Source organism: Diplotaxodon limnothrissa, linkage group LG4, assembly GCF_057381915.1.
Source record: "Diplotaxodon limnothrissa isolate DT_005_m linkage group LG4, D_limnothrissa_male_GT1.1, whole genome shotgun sequence".
Classification (NCBI taxonomy): domain Eukaryota; kingdom Metazoa; phylum Chordata; class Actinopteri; order Cichliformes; family Cichlidae; genus Diplotaxodon; species Diplotaxodon limnothrissa.
The window spans coordinates 24,118,063-24,143,189 of NC_140599.1; the positions used below are offsets into that span (position 1 = coordinate 24,118,063).

Here is a 25,127-nt window from a genome sequence, read left to right on the forward strand (position 1 = left end):
ATATATTGACCAAGATCATACACGTGCTGTAGTTTATGACTAATACAGTCAAATACATACAAGTTAAAACCCCAAATATTTACAGAAATTGTCACAATCAAGACATTGATGACAATACAGAAACTGAAGGTAGAGTATAGCTCAGAGAGGTACATTTTATATGTGTGTGTTTGTGTAGGCTACGTTTTTTTTCTGATACCAGTCGAGTTATGGTACTAATTCAAAATTTAAGACAGTACTTTTAGATTCTAATGTTCACATTTGTAAATATTTTAAATTAATGAGTTATAGTTAATCTACATGTTTTTTCGAAGGTTACTGGCTGTTTGACTTTCGCACTCAAAGGTGTCCTTTCATCGACCCACTTGTGTGCGAGAAGATTCACCTGTAGCAAAAGCGCCTCACCTCTACCTGCTGTATCATAAACACTGAAGTCCCGCCCATATTGTTAAAGCTTATTTTCTATTGGACGGTGGAGTGGACGAGCGATTCCACTGTGGAGCACCTGGTAGTCAGTCATCAGCGGGACGAAAGCGTACGTACGTACAGTGAGCTGACAACACGGCAATGCGGACGAAGAAGGGCAAAAACGAGGGGAATAGTCCGGTTTATAGTAGCCCAGCCGGTCGGGGCTTTAGCTGGTGTTAAGGAAAAATTAAGCCAGGACTTCGTCTTCGAAACCTCCGACAAAAGGACCTTAGTTTGATTTGGAAGTAGCTTCGGAGCGGATATTTCCCTGCAAAACCCTGAACCACATCCGTATTCCCAGCCCCGGTCGTATGGAATCGTCTGCTCCAAGAATGATCGCTTGAATATTTTTATACTGTATCCTTTTTCCCCCCCATCACCGCTTCCCATTTTTACAGACTCGCTATGGTGGACTCCCCTACCATGAGGAAGACTTTTGTGGTCCCAGACATAAAATCATTGGATTTGTATGACTGCACTAAATCAAAAATATGCGCAAGTGTCGGATGGCTGCTGGCAAAGTCCTACGGCAGCACAGGTAGGTTTTAGTTCACACGGCAGGCCTGAATGTTATGCGTAAAGGTTGTGTTAAGACCATTTGTTGTCCAACAATGTGTTTATATTGTGTCTAACAGTGTAGCGAAAACCGGTATGCATGTAGGGGAACTGCAGTGTGTGTAGTTCAGCGATTTTCAGCACAAAGAGGCGCATATGAGCAGAGGAGCAATGCATCGTATGCGTTTTTGACACTGACACATGTCATTTGTTCTCACTCAATGGGTGGGCACATTTGGAGGTATGTGTGTCACAGAAACGGCCTCCTCCTGTAGGCCTTATCACGCTAGCCCATTCTGTCGCGTTTCCAGCCACCAGGCTTCAGTCAGAAATTGCAGGCTAGCTGCTGGGGATGTTTTTAATCCGGTTACACAGACAGGGCACACGGGGCGTATGTTTTTCCAGTATCTTTCTTTCTCCTAGTGATGGTGACAGCCCGCAGTACCCACAGTAAACGCTGGTTACTGCTTCATGTTATTTGAATCAAAAGCAGACCGTAGCTCATTGTGCGCTCAGAGAATAGACTACCAGTGCTCTTGTGCCTTATTATCAGGGGGTTTCTTTCCATGTCCTTAGTCAGCAAATTTCAAGAAGCAACTGGGAGAAGCTTTGTAGCGCAAAACGCACACCCACAACATAACCAAAACATGTTTTCTGTACTTAACATGTAGCCTATCATAAGAATTTGTTTTGTCTCATTTTCTTGAGGCATCTCGTCAGCTTTGACCCTGAGGTGATAGCATGGCTCTTTGTTTGAGCACTCACTGGTGAAGATTAGACCTTATGAAGCAGACATCCGATGAGCCTTGTAAAGAAAAAGCCTTGATTGCTTTATTTTTTCAAAAGTAGACTACACATAATGACGTAATGTGGTTATAAAAAAACAAAAGACAAACATATTACTATACTAATACATTCTTGGACCTTTTGATGTTACAGTGTATTTTTTTTTTTTTTAAATACAGGCATTACTTATTTTATCCTGAAATAGGTGTGAGGAGAACTTCATTTAACTTTAGCAACATGAGTTGTTTGTTTCATAATTTCAGGCAGGTCCCAGGTTTAGGACTCTGGGCTGCAGCTCATGTGTACTCTGTTAAGCACCTCAACCACACCCTATGGTCAAAGTCACTCCATACCAAGCTGCAGGAATGTAAGGACAAACACTGTTATGATGTGGAGGTTTTCTCTTGATCGAGTTCAATAGCCCTGCTGATGGTAATTTTTTTGTAAAGCTGGGTGACATCATCTTGTCCCTTATTAGAAACCTAGCACATTAGGACAACACAGAGCCCAGCAGGAGCCAGACAGTCATCTGGTCATGAGCCTTTTTAGGTCAGTTAGTCTATAGATAACAATGGGTGGCATTTTTAATTCCAGTCTCTCCAAAAATGGAATTTGACATGGATAACAAAGTAGTGTTTACAGTGCATTTCATATTTAGTTAGATTATTTGCTAAAAAGCTAATGTTTAACTAATTAAGGAAACCAATAACCACTTATTGAGATAAAATTTAAAAAAAAAATCTAGAATAAAATCAGCATCAGCGGCAATGATATGGATGGACTGAAATATTTGTGTTTGCATAACAAATGTTTCAAGCATGGCAGCACAATTTAAACAATAAAGTTTCCTACAAGATAGTTTCACTTTTGCCACAAGCAAACCCCTACGGTTAAGTTCACTGTCTTCAGTCAAGATTTCAAGACTTCAGTCTTGTAATGTGCAACACATTGTCTCAGTGGTCAGCGCTGTTTTTCACTTCCCAGTTAAAATGCTTTTTTACATGTTGAAATATTGGGCTGCCATGATGATTTCGCTGTCTCCTTTAACCAAGGAAACATGGACCTTGTGTTTTAACAAGGAAGGAGCCTGTAGGCTGTAACTCGTCATTCTAGTAATGGACAACTCACAGTAGCTACACAGTATCTTTTCAATACGCTCTGCTCTACCTAGGGACATTTGGCTATCAGCATTTATTTTTTAATATCCATCATTACTGGTGATTTGATTAGGTTGCCACGTCTTTACATAGAACTTTCTCCTATTTCATACCAAAATGGAAATTTTGTAATAGAAGACTTGTAGGGAAAAATGCCTGTGAGTGTTGATTTGAAAGGTAAATATCTAAAATATAATGTGTATTTTCTGAAACATGTTTAGAATGTGGCTAAAAAGCAATCCAACCCGTTCTCTAAGTAGTTTTCTTGTGGGTGTTAAGAGGTTAATGGACGAGATAAAATGTTGTTTTCCTTCCTGTATAGTACACTTTAACTATATCTATATTGTATATATGTATACATGCTTGCATACTAAATATACATGCGAGGGTGTTTAATGTATGAAAGTCTTGGGATCTTTTTTTTTTTTTTTTTAATGCATTGACTTATTATTTATGTCTAATATTTTCCATGCAGGGTTTAAAAAAAAAAAAAAAAAAGTTAGGCATGAATGTAATTAATTATTTACCCTTGAAGTTCTTGAAGCTGTCATGAGAAATGAGTTTCCAGATCTGAGTATGACTCAAGCTGGAATGGGACAAGAAACTTGATTTACCTGCTGAGGCTTAAGAAATACTTAATCTTATAGTGACAAGTCCAAGGGCATGACATTTATGCATTCTGTTATTCAGGTTTCCTTCTAATCATTGCCAACGTGAATTATCTGTGTTTGTTTTCCATATCTGAATAACAGGGAAACAGACTATGTCGCTGCTTAAATATTGTTTTTTATGTCCAACAATCTCTTGTTGGAGTCATCCTATGTTTTCTTTTCATAGCTATAAAACCAAACCACCTCACACTTTGACCCACTCTTACCATTACAGTAGCATATTACCTTCACATAGCTACAAAGTTGCTGGCCCATACTGAAATCCTGTTTGACTGATTACTCATCCTTTTCCAATCATTGTGACCATGGTGAGTCAGCAAGGGAGAAGGACCTGAGGAGGATGTTGGCTTGCTTTTAATGTTTACTTAAACGGTTGGGATTCCTGTTCACTATATGTTAGCCTTTCATGGCATTATACTGTTAAATGCCAAAACACCTCAAAATATTATTAAGACTTTCTCTCTTTAAAATGTACTTCGCTGTACGCTTGCCATTTAATGCAGTTTAAGCTTGTGCTATAGCAAGGTGTTGCCCATGTGATAGGATATACAGGCCTGGTAGAGGGAGCTACTGGTGATGATGTGGTGCTTGATGTATAGTGCAGAAAGTACCCTTTTTACAATAGTGATCAAATAGTACAGTATTATTTAAGAAAGGGTTAATGATAAGATCTTTGTTGTAGATGGCAATAATAAATAATAAAGCTCAGATAAGGTAGTGGCATTAGCATTTTACACAGAACGAGGGGTCACGTGTGGGGTAGAATGCTACCACGGCCCCTCTCACCACTGCTTGGTTTTGGGGCAGCAAAACAGTACCTGCTTTGTTCTAAAAATGAGAGCATATAATCGCCTGTTTGATTCTTCACCACATGATGAAGATGTTATTGTATAATTTTCAATGAAAGATTTAAAAGTTAAAACCGCTTTCATTATTATAACACATATAATGCTGAGTTAAGATACAGGAATTGTAATTATGATTGTCTTTCATTTACTGCCTAAAGATTACATGGAGAAATTTTTAAAATAAATGTCTCTTAGAGTTCCAGAAAGGCTCCCATGAGAAACCTGGACGTTTAGATAGTCATATCCAGCAGGTTGACATTCATTGTGCTAAAGCTTACACCCCAGTGTAAAGTGACAATTGGTGGATTGTGGATTTCTTCGCTTGGTTTAAATCAGTTTCGATTTCCACCTAGCAAGTGAGGTGGAGAGTTTGTATTGTTCGGTGTGTGATTACTGTAGGACAAGTGAGCATGGCTGTGAAATGACCAGCATGCTAGCTCAAATAGTCAGTGAGGTAGAGGGACATGTGGTTCCTGTTATCAGCAGGCTATCAAACGATACAGGTCAGTACAGAAGATATCTAACACAGCTGAACTGACTTTCAACCACATTAGCAAGTTCTATACATCTTACTGCATGTTTTAATAGCTTGGTCTGATTTACTTAAGAAAAAATAAATACTCGTCACTAAAATAGTGCTCTGATCTTTAAGTTTGTAACACTGTTTTCATTGTATTCTTTAGTCCCAGGTTGGTATCTAAGACATTTGGGTTAACAAAAGCACAGACCCGCTGAAGAATCGCAGTCAAAATCACAAATTGCTTGACTGGCTCTTCCTAACAAGCGTTCCTCTAGCTTACCGTCTATGATGATGTGTTTAGAAGCTTTTCGCACATTTGACTTTTACCTTTTTACTCAAACCAGTAGATAAGCTTTGACCCCATGAACTATAAAAGTGACAGAGGTAGTTGCTCCTGCTTATGCAAACAAAACAAGCACATGCTTTTAATCTAAATATTCCCCTGGCAGGGCATTGATGAATATAATTGCGGCATCACAATGCAAGGCTTGGTTACAAGTATTCCAGTTCGTCATGCTTTTTGTTACCTTGTATTACTTTTAGTTTTTAAATCGGGAGTGTGCTTTACTAAATAATTGTTGCTATTTTTGCTGTGCATGTGCATAGTTTTGGGGACCTGTATAACAATTTGAAGCCTCAGTTTTCTAGCCACTTTGTTTCTGATATGTGTCACACAAAGTGATCATTCATGGACAGACTGTGTCATAGGGAAATCATTCTTTTATCGATCTTTCCAATCTCACTCAGTTGTGGCATTTGCATCCTACTTTGCCTTCTGGGCTAATTTTTTTCTGGTTTACCTTTTTGTCTTTTACACATTACAGTGGAATTTTTTTTCTTTTACATATACAATGCACCTATGTGACCCAAGATGATTTGTTTTTACAGCACTAAAGTAGGCACTCCAGTTTTGGCACCTGAGAGTATTTACAACAGCATGAACCATGTGGCATGACTGATCATATTGTGTGGCAACCTATAGTCATCATAGGGTGAGACAAAGGGAACAGGGCATTGATTAAAGGAGGCGGCTTTTGTTTCGACAGCTGATGTCAATGGATCCATTACATGATTATATAATGATACAGCAGTTTAGTGACACCTCCCTTGTAATAATCCCTTTGTTCTTCTGTTATATATAGTCTAAGGCTCTCAAACACACACACAAACACACGTTTTTCCTTTCTTTTTGCAGACATACTGCTTGCGTTTAAGCAAGTCAACTTTTTTGTCCAAGGGCCTTTGAAACGGCAAGTCACATGTTTGTTTATGGTTGCACAAAGAAACTGGCTGTTAGGTTTGCTGCAGAGAAACCAGTTTCAAAGGGTGTGTGTCAAGTTTGTGTTTTTAGGGTAAACTTATAAAAGACAGATCATGATAACAAAGTCATTTGTGCACTAGTGTTGAAGGCTCAGATTTTTGTGTTTTTTGCTGTTGTCATCATATTTAGTCTTTATTTTCACATTGGGTGAGAGGGTATAGCCGGTGGGTTTTATGGGCAGCACAGTGGTCGTGTGGTTAGCACTGTCGCAAAAAAAGATCCCTGGTTTGAACCCTGGTTGGGGCCTTTCTGTGGGGAGTTTACATGTTTGTTCTCCTTGTGCCTGCATGGGTCTCCTCTGGGTACTCTGGCTTCCTACCAAAATCCAAACATGTACATGTTGGGTTAATTGGTTATTCTAAATTGGACTGGGATAAGAGGGAGATAAAGTGCTTAAAGTGTATAGAATAATACACTTTATGAGTGCATGCTTAAATGTAGCTTGTGGTTAAAGTGTTTTGAGTGGTCAGTAAGGGTAGAAAAGCAGTATATAAATGTGACTACATTCTTATCTAGTGATGGCTATCTTGTGTGCTGAGCAAGGTACATCCAGGGTCCATTGTGGTATTAAATTTGATGCTAATTTTGGTAAGTGAAAAACAAACAGAACAAAATGTTGAAGCGACTGAATGTCTGTGAAGGTTCTCAGTCATCCAGGTCATCGTAGTCAAAGGAGCTTGCAAAGAAAAGTGTCTGGACTTCTTTAAGTTGCTTGTTGCTGATAAGGTGGGGCCAGGCTTCACAATGAGCTCACCCAAAACTCTGGCTGATTGGGACCCACACCCAGTTTCACACCTTGGCTCAGGCGATTAGAGGATCATCAGGGGGTCCTTTTGTCCCTCTTTGGGGGGAATACTCCCACTGAGTTTAAATCTGGGACTCTCCACCATTTGACCTTAGAACTGAAGAAGCTTCTCGGATGAGAGGTGAAACGTCTTCAAGCAACTTAAAGAAGTCCAGACGCTTTTCTTTGCAAGCTCCTTTGAAGTGACTGAATGTTGAACAAGACAAAACAATATCCCCGTACACTTGTTGTGAACATAAACATTGTCTATACACATACTTTAAACATGTTTATTCCTGGTTTATAGTTGTACAAGGCAAATCACATGGACATCTCGCTTTGGACTTTATAGACTGAAAAATAGATGTAGTTTCTAGTTTTAAAAACCGTAAAACCAGTGCAGAAATGCCTCAAACCTGCATTATTTAATATAGTACCATTACCAGGAAACACTTGACCCCTGTTTCAATCTAGGGGGTCAATGTTGACATTGTGGATGACTATAAATACCTTGGAGTACACATTGACAATAAACTGGACTGGGCTAAAAACACCACAGCACTTTACAGGAAGGGCCAAAATCGTCTCTACTTTTTGAGGTGACTGAGGTCCTTCAACATCTGCTGGACAATGCTAAGGATTTTCTACGAGTCTGTTGGGGCCAGTGCGATCCTCTACACCGTTGCAAGCTGAGGGTCACAGATTCCAACAGACTCAATAAACTGATACGTATGGCCAGTAACGTTGTGGGGATGGAGCTGGACTCCCTTAAGGTGGTATATCAATAAAGGGGATTAATAAAGTATTCTGATTCCTCATGGGGTAACAAATTGAAGTCAGTTTGTAAAGAAGTCTCTCATAGCCTTCTTTACCTCCCTTGCTTGTAAACCTCAGTAAACTCATTCCTGATAAGATCATAGGCTTAAATGTTAGTGTATGGTTTACTGTGTGACTGACATGTCACTAGCACACTTTGCCCCTTGGTTTCACTGTTAGATCTGTTATGTCTGGTCTGGTATAGTTGTGTATGCTCTGGCAATACTGTTGCATACATGTCTGTAATAGAACCACAACTAGAAACTTTTTTTTTTTTTTTATTATTAACCATTTGTGTCTTTTTTTCCTCTCTCTGTAGAAAATGTCCCTGCAGAGCTGCGTGACCCTTTCTACTGTGACCAGTATGAACAGGAGCACCTTAAACCTCCAGTAACACACCTCCTGCAGTCATCAGAGCTCTACTGTCGCACCTACAACATATTACTGGGTAGTACTGCAACTGAGGCTCAGCCAAAAGATAACGCCACCCTGCTGCAGCTTCTAACTCAGAGAGGCGTCGTTGCCAAAGACCAGGACACAACAGTGACTGATGCTGACCTCCGACATAAACCCATCAAAATGGTAAAATGATGAAACTGTCTGGGTGATGGGGAGGGTGAAATGCTTTTGTCTATTATCCTTGGGATTCTTCTCGTTAGACCAGATTCTCTGCTATGCAGAACTCTGTAGGAAAGCAAATAGGTTCAAGTTCGCTTGGTTTCTGATATAGGGCCATGTTTATGCTTTGATTCTAGGGATTAAAGGGCATCAAAAAGACCCCCTACTCATTCAGCCCTTCCCCCACTCCCCAAGCTCATCCCAGAGGATGAGTGGATCCAGCTGCTAGGACAAGAGCAGTCATGGTCACATGAGGAATAACCACTTTACTTTAAGGGTGTGTGTGTGAGAGAGATGATCTAGATACAATAGATGGTTCAGATCAGAATAATAGCTTAACAATTTTGATGAAACATTAGCTGTTGTGTGTTAAGAGAATTCTCTGGGTTGGCTGTGTGAGTCAAATCAAGAGAAACAGGTTTATCCTCTTAGCTCTTGACAATAGATTTCCTTCTCGCTTTCTTTCTTCCTGCTTGCTTAGTTCTTGTTCAAACATAATATAGTCATGTGTTCTTCAATGTGGATAAAAAAAACTGCAGCTGGCTAATATGTTTTTGCTAAACTACAGGCTGAAATAAAGGGAAATCTTTTTATTTAAGGTAATATGCATTTCTTTTCTGCCCCCAGCTGGCACAACAACTTTCAAATTTAAAGTAGTCTTCCCTTTTTACAGATTACTATCCTTCTCATGGAATGGTATACAATGAAAATTCCCCAGCCATCTTGGTTTACGTACACAAAGGCTGTTTTTGAAAGCTAAGCAGGGACTCTCCAAGGATTAGTAAGGAAAATGGTGTTATGTTAGGTGAATGCTGGTTGCTTCACTGTTCCTGTTTGCTGGCCAAAGGAGCAGGTACTTCCCTGCTGATGGCACAGTTGTAATGAGAACCTCAGGTTTTTGCTTGAAATGGGCTTATGCATTGTTTTGTTTTGTTTTTCTCAGCAATACTGCTGAGAATTTGAGTCCTCATTAAGAGTAGAACCTGATAAAAATCCAAATTTAGATGTCATATTGTTGAACAGATGCACCTATAAATCTGACCCAATTAATGTGAATGCTGCCTTTTTCTTGACTTGGAGCGAGAGAGTGTTTTTTAAAGATAAAAGATACAAAGCAAGATGAATAATGGTAAAAGCAGAACCATCCTCTAAAGGGGCTTTGCTAGTTTATTTTTACATAGTATTTTTCCTACTTGTGCTCTGGTGAAAGCTTTAACGAAATAAAAGGAAGAATAAATAGTGTCACATGCACCTTCACTTGTACCGACTCTGAGATCACATAGTTGTTATATCAGATTAGTGAAGGACTTTCTTTTATAAACATGCTTGCTCTTTGCAGGTTTTCTGACATCACCTGCAACAATATCAGTACCCTGATCTGACATCACACATTCTGATGATTATGATGATAATTTAATGTCAAAAATCTTAAAATTCAATTTTTTTCCACTTGTAATCACTGTAATAATGGCTACGGTTATGATTTCTACTGGGATTATTAAATCCAGTAATAACTGCCTAATGAGACATGCCTCTTTCATGTATCATGTTGCTGTAGTTTCTGAGCATACAAATGTCTCAGCTTGCCTGCCATGTAACTTAGCTCTGAATGAGGTTTCCAGGTCAGGAAATGGTACCTCTTAACTGTAAATCCTAAATTTGTTATTTGGCTGTTACTGTTAATGCTGCATTTGCTGTTTTGCTCCTTTAGTGTATGAGCTTTCCAGTAGCTGTTTGGCTTCTCTTTGGGCTTGTCGCCACTGACTGGCACTGCAGCTACAGTGTGGCAAGCAATGAAAGTGGGTCATGCTGCAGCAATAGAAGGATGGGGCATCATTGTGGGTCTTGGCCAGTAAACGGCTTTGCAGCAGCAATCTGCTGCAGGACTGCTGTATATTAAAGCTTCACATATTTGAGTCAGACAAGGTAGATAACATGCTACATGCATTTAAAAGCATGTAGAGTCATGCTTGTAGTTGACTGCACACTGGTGCCTGTTATTCTGCAAAGCCATCAACTGTTAATGACTTTTTACACTGTTATTGGTAAATCGCACAACTTCATATTATTGCTGCTGTTAGCTAATCATTGTGTTTGCTAATCGTGTAAATCCAGCGTTGCAGGTTCATCATAAGTCGTAAGGACACATTGGGTGCTGGCTGGAGTTCATGCATCAGGACTGGAATAGAATGCCACTGACCTAATCAAAGTAGGGCAAAAAAGCTAACAGATGGTTAAAGATAAAAGCTAACCTAATGCATACAGAACTGTAAGTTATCAATTATTCTCTCATCCCATTTTAAATCCATAGACATTAATATGGAGTTGGAACCATTTGCAGCTATAATAAGTTTCACTATTCTAGAAAGGTTTATACAAGATTTTGAGTTGTTTGTGAGAATATTCAGAGGAGCATTTGTGAGCTCAGACACTGCTGTTGGGTGAGGGAGTCTGGCCAATGTTCTAATTCATCCCAAAGGTGTTTGAGGTTGAGGTCTGTACGGCCCAGTCAAGTTATTCAACAACAAACTCATCTGGCCATGCCTTTATGGACTTTGCTTTGTATACTGGCAACAGTCATGCTGGAATATAAAGGGGCCTTTCCCAAACTGTTCTCAAGAAGTTGGAAAAATTGTCCAACATGTTTTGGTAACTGAAGCATTAGATTTCCCTTCACTGCTCCAGAGTCCAGTGGTGAGATAGTATTAATGTGTCTATGTTAGATGGAGGAATCGTAACACAAAAAAACCTACTTAGAATTCCTTGGAATTGGGTTCAAATCCTGCAGCCGCCTCCACCCCATTACTTGTGTCCTATGTGTAATGAATTATATGTCCTACTACTAACTGTTCTTCTGGTCCACTACTTCTGATGGTTGCCCAGCCCCCATCACTCCTCAGATTGGGGATAAAGATCTTTGAAGATTAGAGATAATCTGCCATGCAGACTGAGTGCAATCATCCACTATCGCATGACATGCCAGAGATGACCACTGACTCACCAGACACCTAACCTACCTCACAATATGAAATAAATTGGTTAAATATGTTTCTGTAACAATAGATTCTAATTCTAATCTATATGTAATATTACTATAGATACTGTGTCGATTCCCACAGCGCTAAAGTAAGTCATGTAGCTATAATGCTGCTAAACCTCTTCATGGTCTCCTGTTGGTTTTGGATGGCAGTGACACTTTGTCTTAAATCATAGTGCTGTGCTGGCAGGTTTTCTGGTCAAGTGAGCATCATTCAGGAGCTTAACTGAAATTAGATGTGGCAGACTATCTGAAACACTAACCATCATCTTGCACATTTATTCTGCTTTGGGCTTCTGTTGAATGATAACTAATGTGTTGTAATGAAACTTGTTTACAGTATACAAAATTACTTTTATGCAGCTTTTCTACACTTGTCTTTACTTGCTTAGGTATACAGTTCATATACATATGGATGTTCATACTATAACCCCTTTCTAAAATCCCTTTCTGGGCCCCAGCCCTCCCTGATCCCCTATTTTTCTCCCCATCAGGTGGCACCAAGCAGGGTAGGGAATGGGGTTAAGTCATATTTCAGACGTAATCAGATTTTTCCCTCATCATAATCTCACATAATGCTTAACAAGATGCCTTTTGCATTCTTTGTTTATCTGAGTTACATTTATAGACATGCAAACAGAGTTTCCAAATAATCCCATAAAATTCCATGTTGATTGGGTTAATTTGTGGCCTATTAATTTTTTGTCTGTGTGTCACATTGGTTTAAGGGGCATGGATGTTTTTTGTTTTTTGTTTTTTAAGAGCTAGGAGCTAGGACTAAGCCAGGAGCAGAGAGCAGTGCTGCAGTCAGGCTTGTACTGAGATGCATTATGGGTCAGCTGGTTGGTTGTTATGGTGATCTGGCAGGCTCTGTGCTGTGTGTTTGAGTTGCTCCTCTCATTAGGGAGACTTGTGATTTAGCTTAGTGAGCTCTCCTGGGTGTGCAATGGGAAATCCACTAGCAGCACCCCCTCCTTTATCTCCTTTCATTCTCCCATTTTTTCCATGATTTACCCTCTGAATAATTACTGTAGGCATAACATCGGAGTCAGCCACTCTCAATAGTTCTGTCATGCATTTGTTCTTTTTCTCTCAGTCATCTTCTTTTCACACTGTGGCAATAGCTCCAACCTATGATTACACACTTTGCGGCTAAAAGCAAAAATGTTATATCTTTTTGCTTTCATGGCAGAGCATAGTTACTGGCAAAATTTACTGGTTGTTAGGAAAATACAAGTGAACCATTGCTTATCAATATTCCAATATTTTATGATTAAAAATGTATAATATGTAATCTTACATGATGATGATGATGATAATATAATTGATGTTTAACGCAGTGGACATTTTTATGTTTGGCTCACATTGACTCATTCATACAAAAATAAATAAATTACATTTTCTAAGGATCTGTATTTTGAACTACAGAATCCTGTAAAACCATGTTAATATAATCAATTTATTTCCAATTCTTACAATGTTGGAATGATCAGTACTAAGTAATTATATTCTGAATCCCTATTGGTTTTGGTTTTTGTAGGAACATTTATTGCTTTGATGTTTCAGCCCTGCAGTCCCTGTATTAGGCAGGACACACAGAAGCAGTAACACTAGTGCTGGCAACAGTGGTTGGCAAGCAGGTCACTCAGGGCCACACTGCTCACAGAAACAGACTACAGCACATCCAGAGAGCTTTGACCAATATTATCTGGCAAGCTTTTGCTGGCATACCCCACCCAGCCTGCCTGCCCAGGCACTGTATGTGTTCAGGTCAGCACTTTACATCAGGGATCAGTACACAGATATGCACACAGCTGGACTGCCCCTGCCCCCCATCTGGGGCTACACAAGAGTTTAAGAGGAAAAGAATCTCTGAAGTTGTAAGTAGTGAAAGGCGGCAGGCGCTGATTTGCACATATTAAGCTCCAAATTGTTGACAAGATTTTGAAGGAATGGCCCCACAGTATGTTTTAATCGGCCTTTTGCCTCTCTGCTAGCCTGACTTAATTATTGTAACAAGCCTGTTATTGCAGTTACCTATTAATGTATTAATGGAGAGATTGGCACCCAACTGTACTGTTGAAAGGCAATTTAAAAGGATTTAGATAAACAAGATAAAAAAAGGTTCATACATGTTTTCAATTTGTTTACAAGTGTTTAGCTTATTGTATATGAGAAGCTAGCAGAAAGAGAGTGCTGCTGGCATTACTCACTCAGATGACGAGAAAGGGCAAGAGAAAGGTGGCCACAGTGGCACATTCTAAAACTGAACAAATTTATTAGCAATTTGTATAAACAAAGTAGAACTAATATTCTGAACAATTATGAATATAGTGGGAATTGCATAAATTTAAAAATTGTTCAACTATTATAATTTGCAGCAGTAACAAGGTTGACTATAAGATAGTGTTGTACTCTTTGCTTTGCTGTGTTTGTACCCTACAGTACAAACAGAGCACAACGTCTAATAAGTTAACAGGTTTATAGAGTTAAAGGTTTCACTCTAGCTGAGCTGATAATGTTACTGGAACATTTTAACAGGCTTTGCCTGTAAGTTCTGTCTTACAGGCAAAGTTGTTAATGTGTTTTATCTATTAACCAGAGCTCTGTAATGGTCTTGTCTAAGTAGGTAACTTCAAATTGTGATTGTTAAATACATTTAAGTACGTTTTCTTTCTTCTTCTTCTTTTTTGCTTGATTGTATTTGAGTGGGGAAAATCAAGGTTTTATAACCATTTTTTGTGTCAAAAATACATTCGGTCACAAGCACCTGTTTCTTAAAGAGAATGGTGTTCTTTGTTACGCTTCCTGGTGATCTAGTTACAACACATCATTTTGTCCTGCAGTCTCTCACACATGAGTCATACAGAACTATTTCACTGTGCAAAAGAGAAAGGGAAATGGCTCAAAGAAGGCAAATAAAGGGAAAGCAGGTAAGGAATGGCAATCTTGCAGACCATGTGTTCACCTGCTACAGGTCCAGTGCCTCTTTAATGATTTAATGAGGGTATAAACATGAGTCCAAAGGTCTTCCACATCTACTGATGTGTGTGTGCTTACTTGTTGAGAGCTGTTGTTAGTTTCTGCTGACTCATAACTGGCTTCTAGTGACCTCTGGAGGGTGTTTCATGTAAATACTGGTAGTGGTGCATTGTATTTTGCTGTAAGGACCATGCTAGAAAAGGATCCAACATTACTGTCTTAACTGTAATTGATTGATGCTGCCCAGGGTCATTGCTCTTCACTTCCTTTTTTTTTCCTCCTTCCCATGTGATTTGGTGAAGAGTGCTCATCTGGCAGTGATGGATGCTTTGATGGCTGTGGGAGCCATGGAGACAGTGACTGCGGTGAAGACATGTAGTTCTGCTGAGCTCCTGGGAAAAGCAGCCAGCTGGGAAGATGCTCTGCTTCACTGGGTTAATGAGGTAAGGAACAGGCCAAAGAAAACAATGTCTTTTTCAGAAAAACACCTAATTTTCTTTCAGAAGATGTTCTTGGTTCAACATTTGTATGAGCACTAAGTTAGTAAATTAACTGGTGACTAATGAACTGTAATTCTCTAAACTTTGTTTTTATATGCTTGTTTCTGACTTTGTGAACACACGGCACAAAAGAATGTGGAAATGATTTTCTCTTGTTATTATGCTATTAGTTGAACCAGAATCTGAGAGAACGTACTGAAGGAGCCCAGAATGACTTGTCTGAGACCATTACAGACCCCCAACCTGTTCAACCATCAGTGAGTACTGCATTAAATATTCAGTGTATTGTCACTGTTATTGTATTGTTATTTCTATCCAGAAATGCGTGATATTCTTGATGGGATTATGCAGTCAGGGCAGGTCTGTTTCGTTTAGGTTTTTTGGGGGAACAGGGTGTATATAAATGAGTATATACATGGGTGTAGTCAGCAATTTTTGCAATTTTAATGACGTCAGTTGCTGTTGCAAATCAGGTGGAGTCAGGTGTAGCTTGGCACAATATTCTAGACAGGGTTTTGTGGCACTAATCCAGAATTATCAGTTGGCGTGGCTCAGCTTCTATAATGAACAATTACGTGTGTTCTGCTCAAACCTTTAAGTTGCAGTGGGTGAAAGTGAAACGGGTATCTAAGAAATGGAAGGAAACTTTTTTGTTTTACACAAAAAATGCACAACACAGGAAAATGTCTATTTGTGACAGACAAATGCTGTAAAATCATAGAAATAATATATTGCCAGTGTGCAAACAGTGTAGGTTCCATAATAAAAAATACATTTGAATTTTGATAGATTAAATTCAGTGGTTTGCCTCATCTTCTGCATATTTGATAAGAGCTTTTTGTTCAATAAAAAAAAGTTTACATGAAAAATATCATGCTTTGTCCAGTCAGAACAAAACCTTCCAGCTGCTACATTAGTATTCAGAAACTTTCACCCTGTTTTGGAGACAAACGAAATTATTATAAAAGAAGCTAATTTCTGTTTTTGCTTCCTATTTCTACTTCCTTACTCTATCAATCCTAACAAGTCTTGGTTGATATATTAAAACAAGGACAAGGTGGGAATTGCTTTTTCAAGATGGCCGTCTTGCCATTTCGTGTAAATAAAGTAGTCACAACCCTTTGTTTTTCTAGTTCTTCCACTCTTCGCTTAATATGTCTCCCTGTACTCCTGTTCTCCATTTCCTTCTATTTCCTGTCTCTCCCCCGCCCCAATCTGACAGTGTCCTACTCGCTGGTACTGGAAACTTGTTCCTGTAAGTTCCCTCCTTTCCTCTGCTTCCTCCCCTTGTCCCTCCATCCTTCCAGTGTCTTCATCAAATTTATCAGGAAATATCTGATGGTCAGGTTTGTTTGTTTCTTCCCCAAATGTGATGTGGGAATGCATTGTGCATCACATCCTAGTAAGCATTAAATTGCACTTAACAGCATAAGTGTGATAGATTTGGGCTGTGACAATAGCTCTAAAGACATTGTTTGTGGAGACGTGTGGTGCATGAATAGCAGTCTTTTTTTTTTCTTTTTTTAACTGATCATCTGAAACTGCCATGTTCAAGTTTTTCTCAAGTGTGGGGCAAAGATGTCTGTATGTGTTTATGAGAGTAACAGAAAGGCTTCTAATCCACTGGTTCACTGCCACAGTGGGCTGTTTTGTCTGTATACTATAGCTGTACCTGAAACATTTTCTCTCTTTCTGAGATCTAATCTCTTTCTTTCATTCTGTCTCCTGAGACCTTCACTTGACCCACTTTTTCTGAAGAAAAAAACCCTTTCTTTCTGCTCCAGTTCAGTCACTCTCTCTGCATCTTCAGTTTGTTCACATTTGCGCTCTCCTTTTCACATCGGTTTAGCATGACCTTTCTTTATTTCATTTGTTGCTTTTAATTTTGTAATCACTTTTTATTATTGTGTATCACTGTGTGTCTGCTTAGGAGCATTTACCTATGTTTGATAAACTTGATGGTTGATGGCATGAACTAATATGTGAAATTTATAAAATTACATTCAACATTGTGTGTGATTTGTCTTTTTTCTTTCTCTCTTTTTTTTTTTTTTTTTTAGCTCCGCTATAGGAAGGATAAAATTCAGTCCAAACTAAAGCCAGTTTTTCCAGTAGTGAATGAAGTTAAAGACCTGTCCAGTGGATGTGCTGTTGCTGCCGTCATACATTACTATTGCCCCGGCCTTCTGAGACTTGAAGGTACCAACAAACATTCTAACAGAATGCTGCAAAAAATGACCTTTAGAACCTGAGACATTTGTGAAAATAAAATTTTTTTTCTCATCTCTCTGTTAGATGTTTGTATGAAGGATTCCATGTCTGTAGCAGATAGCTTGTACAACCTGCAATTCATCCGTGAATTTTGTGACAGCTGCCTAAAGAGCTGCTGTCACTTGGCACTGGAGGACATGTTATATACACCACAGGAACTTCAGGTACTTTCAGTCTGGATCACTGATGAACAAAAAATATATTCACACAAATACTGTGTTATCTTTTGAGTGCTTGATTTATTTTCTGGGATTTAGATTAACTTGCTGAGCTTCCTGGCAGAACTGCTTAGCTGGTTTGAAGTACAAAGACCAGAATTTGTGCAGCCAATAGATATGTTAAGTAAGTCTCACTGATTTGCGGTCCTTTCTAAATATTGTTTAACACGAACATATATTTCATATATATCATATATAATTGATATATTTTAAAAAGTCTGTTTGTGGCTTTTCTTTTGTCAGGCGAATCTACACCAGTAACACCAAGCAGCTTGAGTGATAACAGGTACAGAAGCTTTCTGGGTGTGATTTTGCTGTTGTAGTAGACTAAGGGCAACGTATTATTTAGACAATACCGTCATTTAAGTGAAGTATTTGTGCTTTGCAGTACCTCCCCCTCTATATTCAAGAAGCCTTTCCTCCCAATTTCCTCTTCTGCATCAGGTAAGATGAAGACTATGGTCAGCCATCATTACATTTAGCTACATAAGCATTTTACAGTGTGGTTCACTTATTTCCTTCAATCCATGTTTGTCTTTTAGTTGTGTCTTGTGCTGTTTGATAGTCTTGTTTTCTTATTTGGATAGACATTCGAAACTTTTTGTAAATGTTTTCCCTTTAATTTCTGTGTTCCATTTTTTTTTGCATCCCGGTGTTGTTTGCATGCCTTTACATGTCTGTGTATGTCCCATTGTACTCAGGATCTTTGACTCAGTCTACCTCAATGTCTCATATAGAAGGAGCTGGAAAGACATGGAGCAAGAAACCTCTGAGGTAGGACTAGCATATTCTGGACTGATTTAAGCATTTTATTTATTTTTTTTTTTTTTAATGTGCTCATGCTTGTGTTTTCTTTTTTGTTTTGTTTGTTGTTGGGGTTTTTTTTTTTTTTGGTTTTTTTTTAAGCCGGCCATTGTCAGCAGTATCCTTCAGCATTCCTTTTGGGCTAGACAGCGACGTAGACATTGTGATGGGCAACCCTGTAATAACCCGCTCTGTGAGCTCAGATCAGCTGAACCCAGCTGGTCAAAATATGGCAAGGGTGCCCTACACCCCTCCCGAAGACCTCAGTCATTTGCTTAGCAAACCTTCAGGACCTAATGGTCCACAGAGAGCATCCTGGGCCACCCAGACTCCCACTGTTCCTAAGTTGGCAGAGGAGAATGACCTCGGGACAAGTGAAACAGGAGAGCTGCCTACAATTGAAGAGGCTCTTCAGATTATTCACAATGAAAGCAAAATGGAGCCTCGTTTACACCCTGATGGTGCTCCTGACGGCTTCTACCTCCACTCTCCTGATGATCCTGCTAGTTCTCGCTATAATGGCAATTTACCACCAATCAGCTCCTCTGCACCAACCCGCTCAGGAATGATGTATCGGCCAACAGGAGAGTCCAGTGAATCCACTCGCACTAGAAACACTTCTGAATGTTCACGAGATGATGACTCAGTTTTGAGAGACGGTAGTGTGGATTCAGATGCATCAGAAGACATGCCTAAAGCTCAGTCCACTCCATCAACACCCGGTGCTGCAGGTGGTGCTGCTATTAGAGCTGGTAAGGAGGTTCCTGACAGTGGTGTGAAGATGACCAGTTTTGTAGAACGGAAAAAGAAACAGATTACTGATTCTCCAAAATCTAGTGATTCTCCTCAGATGACATCATGGGCACAGAAGTCTGAAGAAAGCCCCAGCAAGAGCCCACAGCTGAATAATGAGATGTCGGAGTTGGGGGTTCGGCTTGAAGAAAAGCGCAAAGCCATCGAAGCTCAGAAGAAACGCATTGAGGCCATTTTTGCAAAGCATAGGCAGAGACTAGGAAAGAGTGCCTTTCTGCAATTAAAGAAAGAGCACCGTGAGGGGAAAGGAGAAGATGGCCAGGTCAGTACCTCATTCACAGAAGAAGACCTCTCTCGCTTGACACTTGAAGAGCGGCTAGCACGAATCGAATTGGAAGATCAACAGGAACAAGATGAAGAGCACCCCACAGTGGAAGATGAGGGTAATGTTAAAAGAGGACTTGCGCTCAACAAGCAGGTCAAAGAGAAGGCAGGTACACCAGGAGAGAAGCACCATGCGACACCTACTGACAAAGTGGTTGCTCCTTTAGGGGACTATAACAACGCAGTGTCCAAGCTAACTGCAGCTCTTAGCTCCCTGCAAAGTGACATGCAACGACTGACTGAGCAGCAAAATCAGCTAATGAAGAAAAAACCGTCACCTTCCAATAACAAGTCTTGGGTTATTCCAACCAGCCCTAAAACCTCCACCTCAGCCCCTCCTCCTGCACGCCTGTCACGAGAAACCACTCGAGATTTAAATTCGGCCTCCTCTTCTCCGTCTCCATCACGCAAAATCACAAACCACACCACTTCTCCTAAATCTCCTCATGTACATCGAAGAGCCCAGTCTGTACCTCCTAAAAGCCCAAAACACAGTCGTCCATCAGACACTAAAGTCCCCTCCCTGTCGAGGGTTCTTACCCCACCTACAAATGTAGACCGCATCCCCCATCTTCGTCGTGTAAATCCCTGGCAATCTCAAGTACAGACTTCATCCTCATTCTCCATTGGTGACTCCGGTAGCCTAGATGAGCTGCGCTCATTAGGACCAACTCCTGTGCCAACAACTACACTGACCCCAATACCAGCTTCTACCCCAACTCCAGGTCCTGGTGCAGATGACGGCCTGTCAGAAGTAGGCTCCAATGATGGACAAAGTATATTTAGTATGGACCTTGAGGTCGGGTCCAATCATGGTCCATTGACTAGAAAGGAAGGCGTTGCAGGAGGGGGCTACAGCTCTGGTGCCCCATCTGAATGTTCTTTTGAGAGTGATGCACCTGCAGGGATGTTGAATGGCAAACGCAGTAGCCTGATAGAGATCTCACTGTCTGCCTTGGGAGGAGATGAGGAGGAGGATGACCAAGTGCCTGATGCTCTCTCTGACTCAATGAGTGACCTCACAGAGGCAGAGAATAAAGCAGCAGTTGGTTTCTTTTTCAAGGTTGGTGGCTGACACATATTTTCACAGTATATATCTGCATAGAAAGTGTGCTATAATTGGTGTGCATTCATCCCTTTTTATTATTAGGATGACAAAGATCGACCGGAGGATGAAATGGCTCAGCGAAAAGCAGCTTTTCTTGAAAAACAGCAGAAGAGAACAGAAGAGATGAAAAGACGAAAACTTGAGCAGGAAAAAGAAAAAGAATCAAAGTGAGACCAGTTTCTGAATAGCTTTAATTTAATCTTTTTTTTTTATTTTAAGCAGCCAAAGGGTGCACATAATTTGGATTTAATAATTTATTGTTCTGTGTTTTATGACTCGAATTGTTGCTATCATTAATCCCATAATTCAGTCTTGTTGCATTTCATAATGTGGCGTTACACATTAAAGGTCTTACACTTCATTTTTAGCAAGCCCCAGTGGATGATCATTGAAGGCTGGGGCAGTAAAAATGAGGACAGACCACAGACCCCAGGCACTCCTCCCAAAACCCCACCAGCAGAAGGCACTCCTCAACGTAGAGGAGACTTCACTAAGCAGGAATATGAGAGGAGACAGCAATTGAAGATCATGGAAGACTTGGACAAGGTTCTGAAGCAGAAACCCACTACAGTGCGTGGTGTCAAGAAGCAGAGACCTAAGACTATGTTCAGAGATGACTCTGTGCTCTCTCAGAGTCCTGTCAAAGGTTTCATGGGTAAGTACTTCTGACTTTAACCAGTAAAATTCCCGGCTTTTGTATTCTCTCTTCCTATGCTCACATGTACAATATTTCCTACTTGTAGGCACTAAGCTCAACAAGGTATACTCCCATTCATCCATGAACCTGTCCTCCATGGCTAATGACCCTGGCGGTATGACCGTCAGGAAGTCACCCAGGTAACCTGCAAATTGATAATGACTTGATGTATTTTCTTTTTTTAAATGGTTAAAAAGTGGGAAGCACAGAATTTAGCCTGAAACATTGAAATTTAGCCTGTGTTTAAAGTCTCCACTCCAAACTATATACCAGTTTTTAAATTGTGTTGATAGGCCAAGTAAAAAAAAAAAGCGTTTTTTGTTTTGTTTGTTTTCTTCTGAATACTACAGTCACATTTAGTGCGAGAAGAAAACCGCAATCGAAAAATCATATTGCAGCATGTGACATTAGGTTGTTAAGGAAGAGGAGAAAGTTTTAGGAGCGATGGTAGCGAGTGAGCAAGAGAGAGAGTGATATTGATAGCGAGTTTTGATAGTTGAGAAATTTGTGATGTTTAGCGTGTTTGGAGTGTAGTTGGTGTGTAGTCATTGTTTTGTGTGTCAAAATAATGAGTGCACTGTTGAATGTCACATTTGCTAGCCAAAAACCATTAAAGGTAGATTGAAATGTAAGTGTTGTCTCCAGGTGGAAAACAGGAGGAATGTTGACAGGTCTGTAGCTATTATCCCTGTGATATGCGCCTCTTTTTTGTAGTTTTTTTTTTTTTAAATTTCACAAATAATTTGTATGGCACCTTATTGTTCTGTAATTTTATTTTTAGAAATAGTTTTAAATGGTTGTACAAAAGACACCTGAGGTATTGCATGCATTTTTAGGTAAATAGTTGCATATAGCTTTGCTGTTTGCAAAATTTGTACATATTTTTTTTAAATGTACAATTTCTGTTTGCATTTCAAGTTATGAAAATGATTTGTTAAACATGTTTTTTGCTTTCACAGTAAAAAAATTTTCCTACTCTGATTTTATTATTTTTCTGTGATTTTTAGATCATTTGTGTTAATACAGTAAGTCAAAATTGAAAAAAATGACTGTAGATTTAGACATGTGAGGTTGTGCTGAAAAGAATGATATCAAATAAGGTAAGGTCAATAGTTTTTAAAGTTGAAATATTAAGGTAAAATCAAAAGTACTGAAAAACAGCCAATTTAACCTTGGACCCCAGAGGGTTAAAGTTTAAAATATTTAATAAGTGGGTGTTCTTGTATCATTGATACCAACTATAGATGCAGTTTAGTCTGTGTTATCAGGTGCAAATGAAAAATAAAGCCTCAAAATGTAAAAAATGCTTCCTCTGTTATCTCTCTAGTCGTTCACACTCTCCTGCTCGATCACGGGGAAGGTCCCCAGGACGAATTGGTGTTCAGAATGGAGAGAAGGACTGGGAGACTGGCTCCGCTATTTCCTCCCCTGCTTCTATCCCAGAATATACAGGTCAGTCATAATTTCCACACAAAAAATTGTAAAAATGAATGCTGCAAGCATTGTTTTGTTTGCTTTATAGCATTTGGAAATGTTGTGTTTTGCAGGACCAAAGCTGTACAAGGAGCCTAGCTTTAAGTCCAACAAATTCATTATCCATAATGCTATCACTCGTTGCTGCCTGGCTGGGAAGGTCAATGAACCACAGAAAAACAAGATTGTAGAGGTAAACCATCCCGCTGTGTCAGAGTCCAACAAAAAGCTACACCCTAATTAGGTTATGTAACGCACTTAAAGCCAGGTTTATACATGTTTGCGTTTGGGTTGTCCCAGACAAAAGCTGCTCAACATGAAAGAACTATAGTGATTTTTTTTAACTTGTGGCTTCCAAATGGTGATACTGTGTTAAAAGATGGCTGTTGTAATAGACTTCCAACCAAAAGGCTGTCTGGGAAAAATTCTGATAGTATCAGAAATTTTAAATGACCATCTCACAATGTGACTGCTGCCACGACCTATTTGTCAACAATTCAACATACAGTGATGCACAGATCATTTTGTGAAAAGACAAAACAAATTGAAGATGGAGGTAAAACATGCAAAACAATATGTTTGAGGTGGTGGCAAAAGTGTGGCGGCAAAACCTTTGTGTAATATGACTACCAGCTGTTGTTATGAATGCCCTAAGGAGGATGTAGCATGTAAAAATAAGTTGGTATTATCATCACACAACCTGCATGCATCAAACCTAATGTCCTCCCCAAGTTGATTAGGTCCATATACTTATTCTTTTCTCTATATCTCTCTTTTCAGGAAATGGAGAAAAGCACAGCCAATCACTTTCTTATCCTCTTCAGAGATTCCAGCTGCCAATTCAGAGCGGTTTATACCATGAACCCTGAAACCGATGAGATGGCACGGCTAACTGGCATTGGCCCGCGAGTCATCACGCTTGATATGGTTGAGTCCATTTACAAGTACAGCTCAGACCGCAAGCAGTTCACCGTCATCCCGTCCAAAACCATGTCCATGAGTGTTGACGCTTTCACCATCCCTGGCCATTTTTGGCAAAAGCGCCCAGGAACTCCCAAAAAGTTTGGCACTCTCAAATAAAGACTTATCCAATAAAGGTAGAGGTGCTTTTCAGGGAATCCATTCCCAACTTGACTTTTCATTTCCCTTGATTTTGGCCAGTGTGGCAGTTGAGATTGTTATTCAGTTAGAATAACAGAAAACAGATTGACTGACTTTGGACAGCTATCCACGTGGAGCTAACACTACATGCTAAGAGAATGGGCCAAGCACCTACTCACTCAGCCAGTGTGCTTAGAATAGTTTATCTCTGGTCTACCTAGATTGTAAAATAATGCAACTGATTCAGGACAACAACTCCCCCCCCCCCCCCCCCCCCCCCCCACCCCCTCATGCCTTGCCTTACCCTGCCATGCCCGAGTCATTTTTGCGACTCTAAGGTAAGAAAAAGAGAGGACAACCACACTGCCTTTGCCTGCAAAACAGTACTTAGGGCACGAGTAGTTCCCACCCATCTCAGTTCTGCTTGCATTTGCCTTTTCTACTTCTAGGGCTCACTCTTTCCACTCTGCTGAAACAAGTCTAAGGTCTCAGTTTTGATTGGAGACTTCAGCTGAAAATTAATAGCAGATAACACTGCTCCCAATGAATGTAGGGCACACACTAACCATTCATTCCATTCAGGGGTGTTTTCACTGTTTGAATCTATTATAGTGAATGGTCCTTCTGCACTGGTAGTGACTGCTGTCATTGTCAGTGGACTTCCAGACCTAGGAAATGCTTGTGCCACATAGTTTGTGAACTCCATTCAATCTCTCAGCTGTAGACATCTGGATGTTTTTTTTATACCATTTGCCATGTTTTTGCTGGACAAAATTATTCACTCTTTGAGAACTAAAAGAAAAATGAAATTCATGTGACTTTTTCCCTAGTAGCTCGCTTTTTTCATTTTCAACACGTGATGAATTGAAATGTTATTTGAGCTTATCTTGAAAAATAAACCTGGAAACATGAAGGAGGGCTTTATCGTGTTTATCTTGGATACAGCTCTTTGTGAGAATGATAATCAATGATAATTTAATATATACTGAATGCTAATTAATTTGATTTTTTTTTTGACAATGATTTGTAAAACGTTGACCTTTGTAAGCTATGAATAAGCTAGCCTGCTGCAAAGTATAAGTGAGATGTATGTTTGAGTTGCGAATGAGTGAATGAGAATGAATAGAATTTGAAACAGTTTGTCTTGGGATGAATAAATCCTTTAGGTCACTATGAGTCTGTTTCCTATTATTTTATTTCCCTGTTTATGTGTCTTGGCATATAAACAGTAGGTTTTCTTGATGAAGGATCATTC

General features: G+C 39.7%; 1 protein-coding gene across 3 annotated transcripts; it reads left to right on the forward strand.

Moving 5' to 3' along the window:
• The first annotated feature begins 534 nt into the window (after positions 1–534).
• Positions 535–24,122, forward strand: camsap3 (calmodulin regulated spectrin-associated protein family, member 3). Of its 3 annotated transcripts, XM_085351704.1 has the most exons (18): positions 535–1,006; positions 8,246–8,508; positions 14,866–15,006; positions 15,234–15,320; positions 16,286–16,318; positions 17,124–17,262; positions 17,359–17,498; positions 17,592–17,676; positions 17,796–17,838; positions 17,941–17,996; positions 18,254–18,326; positions 18,459–20,556; positions 20,644–20,768; positions 20,970–21,256; positions 21,345–21,438; positions 22,626–22,750; positions 22,846–22,964; positions 23,552–24,122. In XM_085351704.1, the coding sequence occupies exons 1-18, from the start codon at positions 874–876 to the stop codon at positions 23,849–23,851; spliced, it is 4,341 nt and encodes a 1,446-aa protein (XP_085207830.1). In that variant the 5' UTR covers positions 535–873; the 3' UTR covers positions 23,852–24,122. The 3 variants fall into 3 exon arrangements, with proteins under 3 accessions (XP_085207830.1, XP_085207828.1, XP_085207829.1); XM_085351702.1 differs by lacking the exon at positions 16,286–16,318; XM_085351703.1 differs by lacking the exon at positions 16,286–16,318 and having other exon boundaries at positions 18,290–18,326.
• Positions 24,123–25,127: the final 1,005 nt, after the last annotated feature.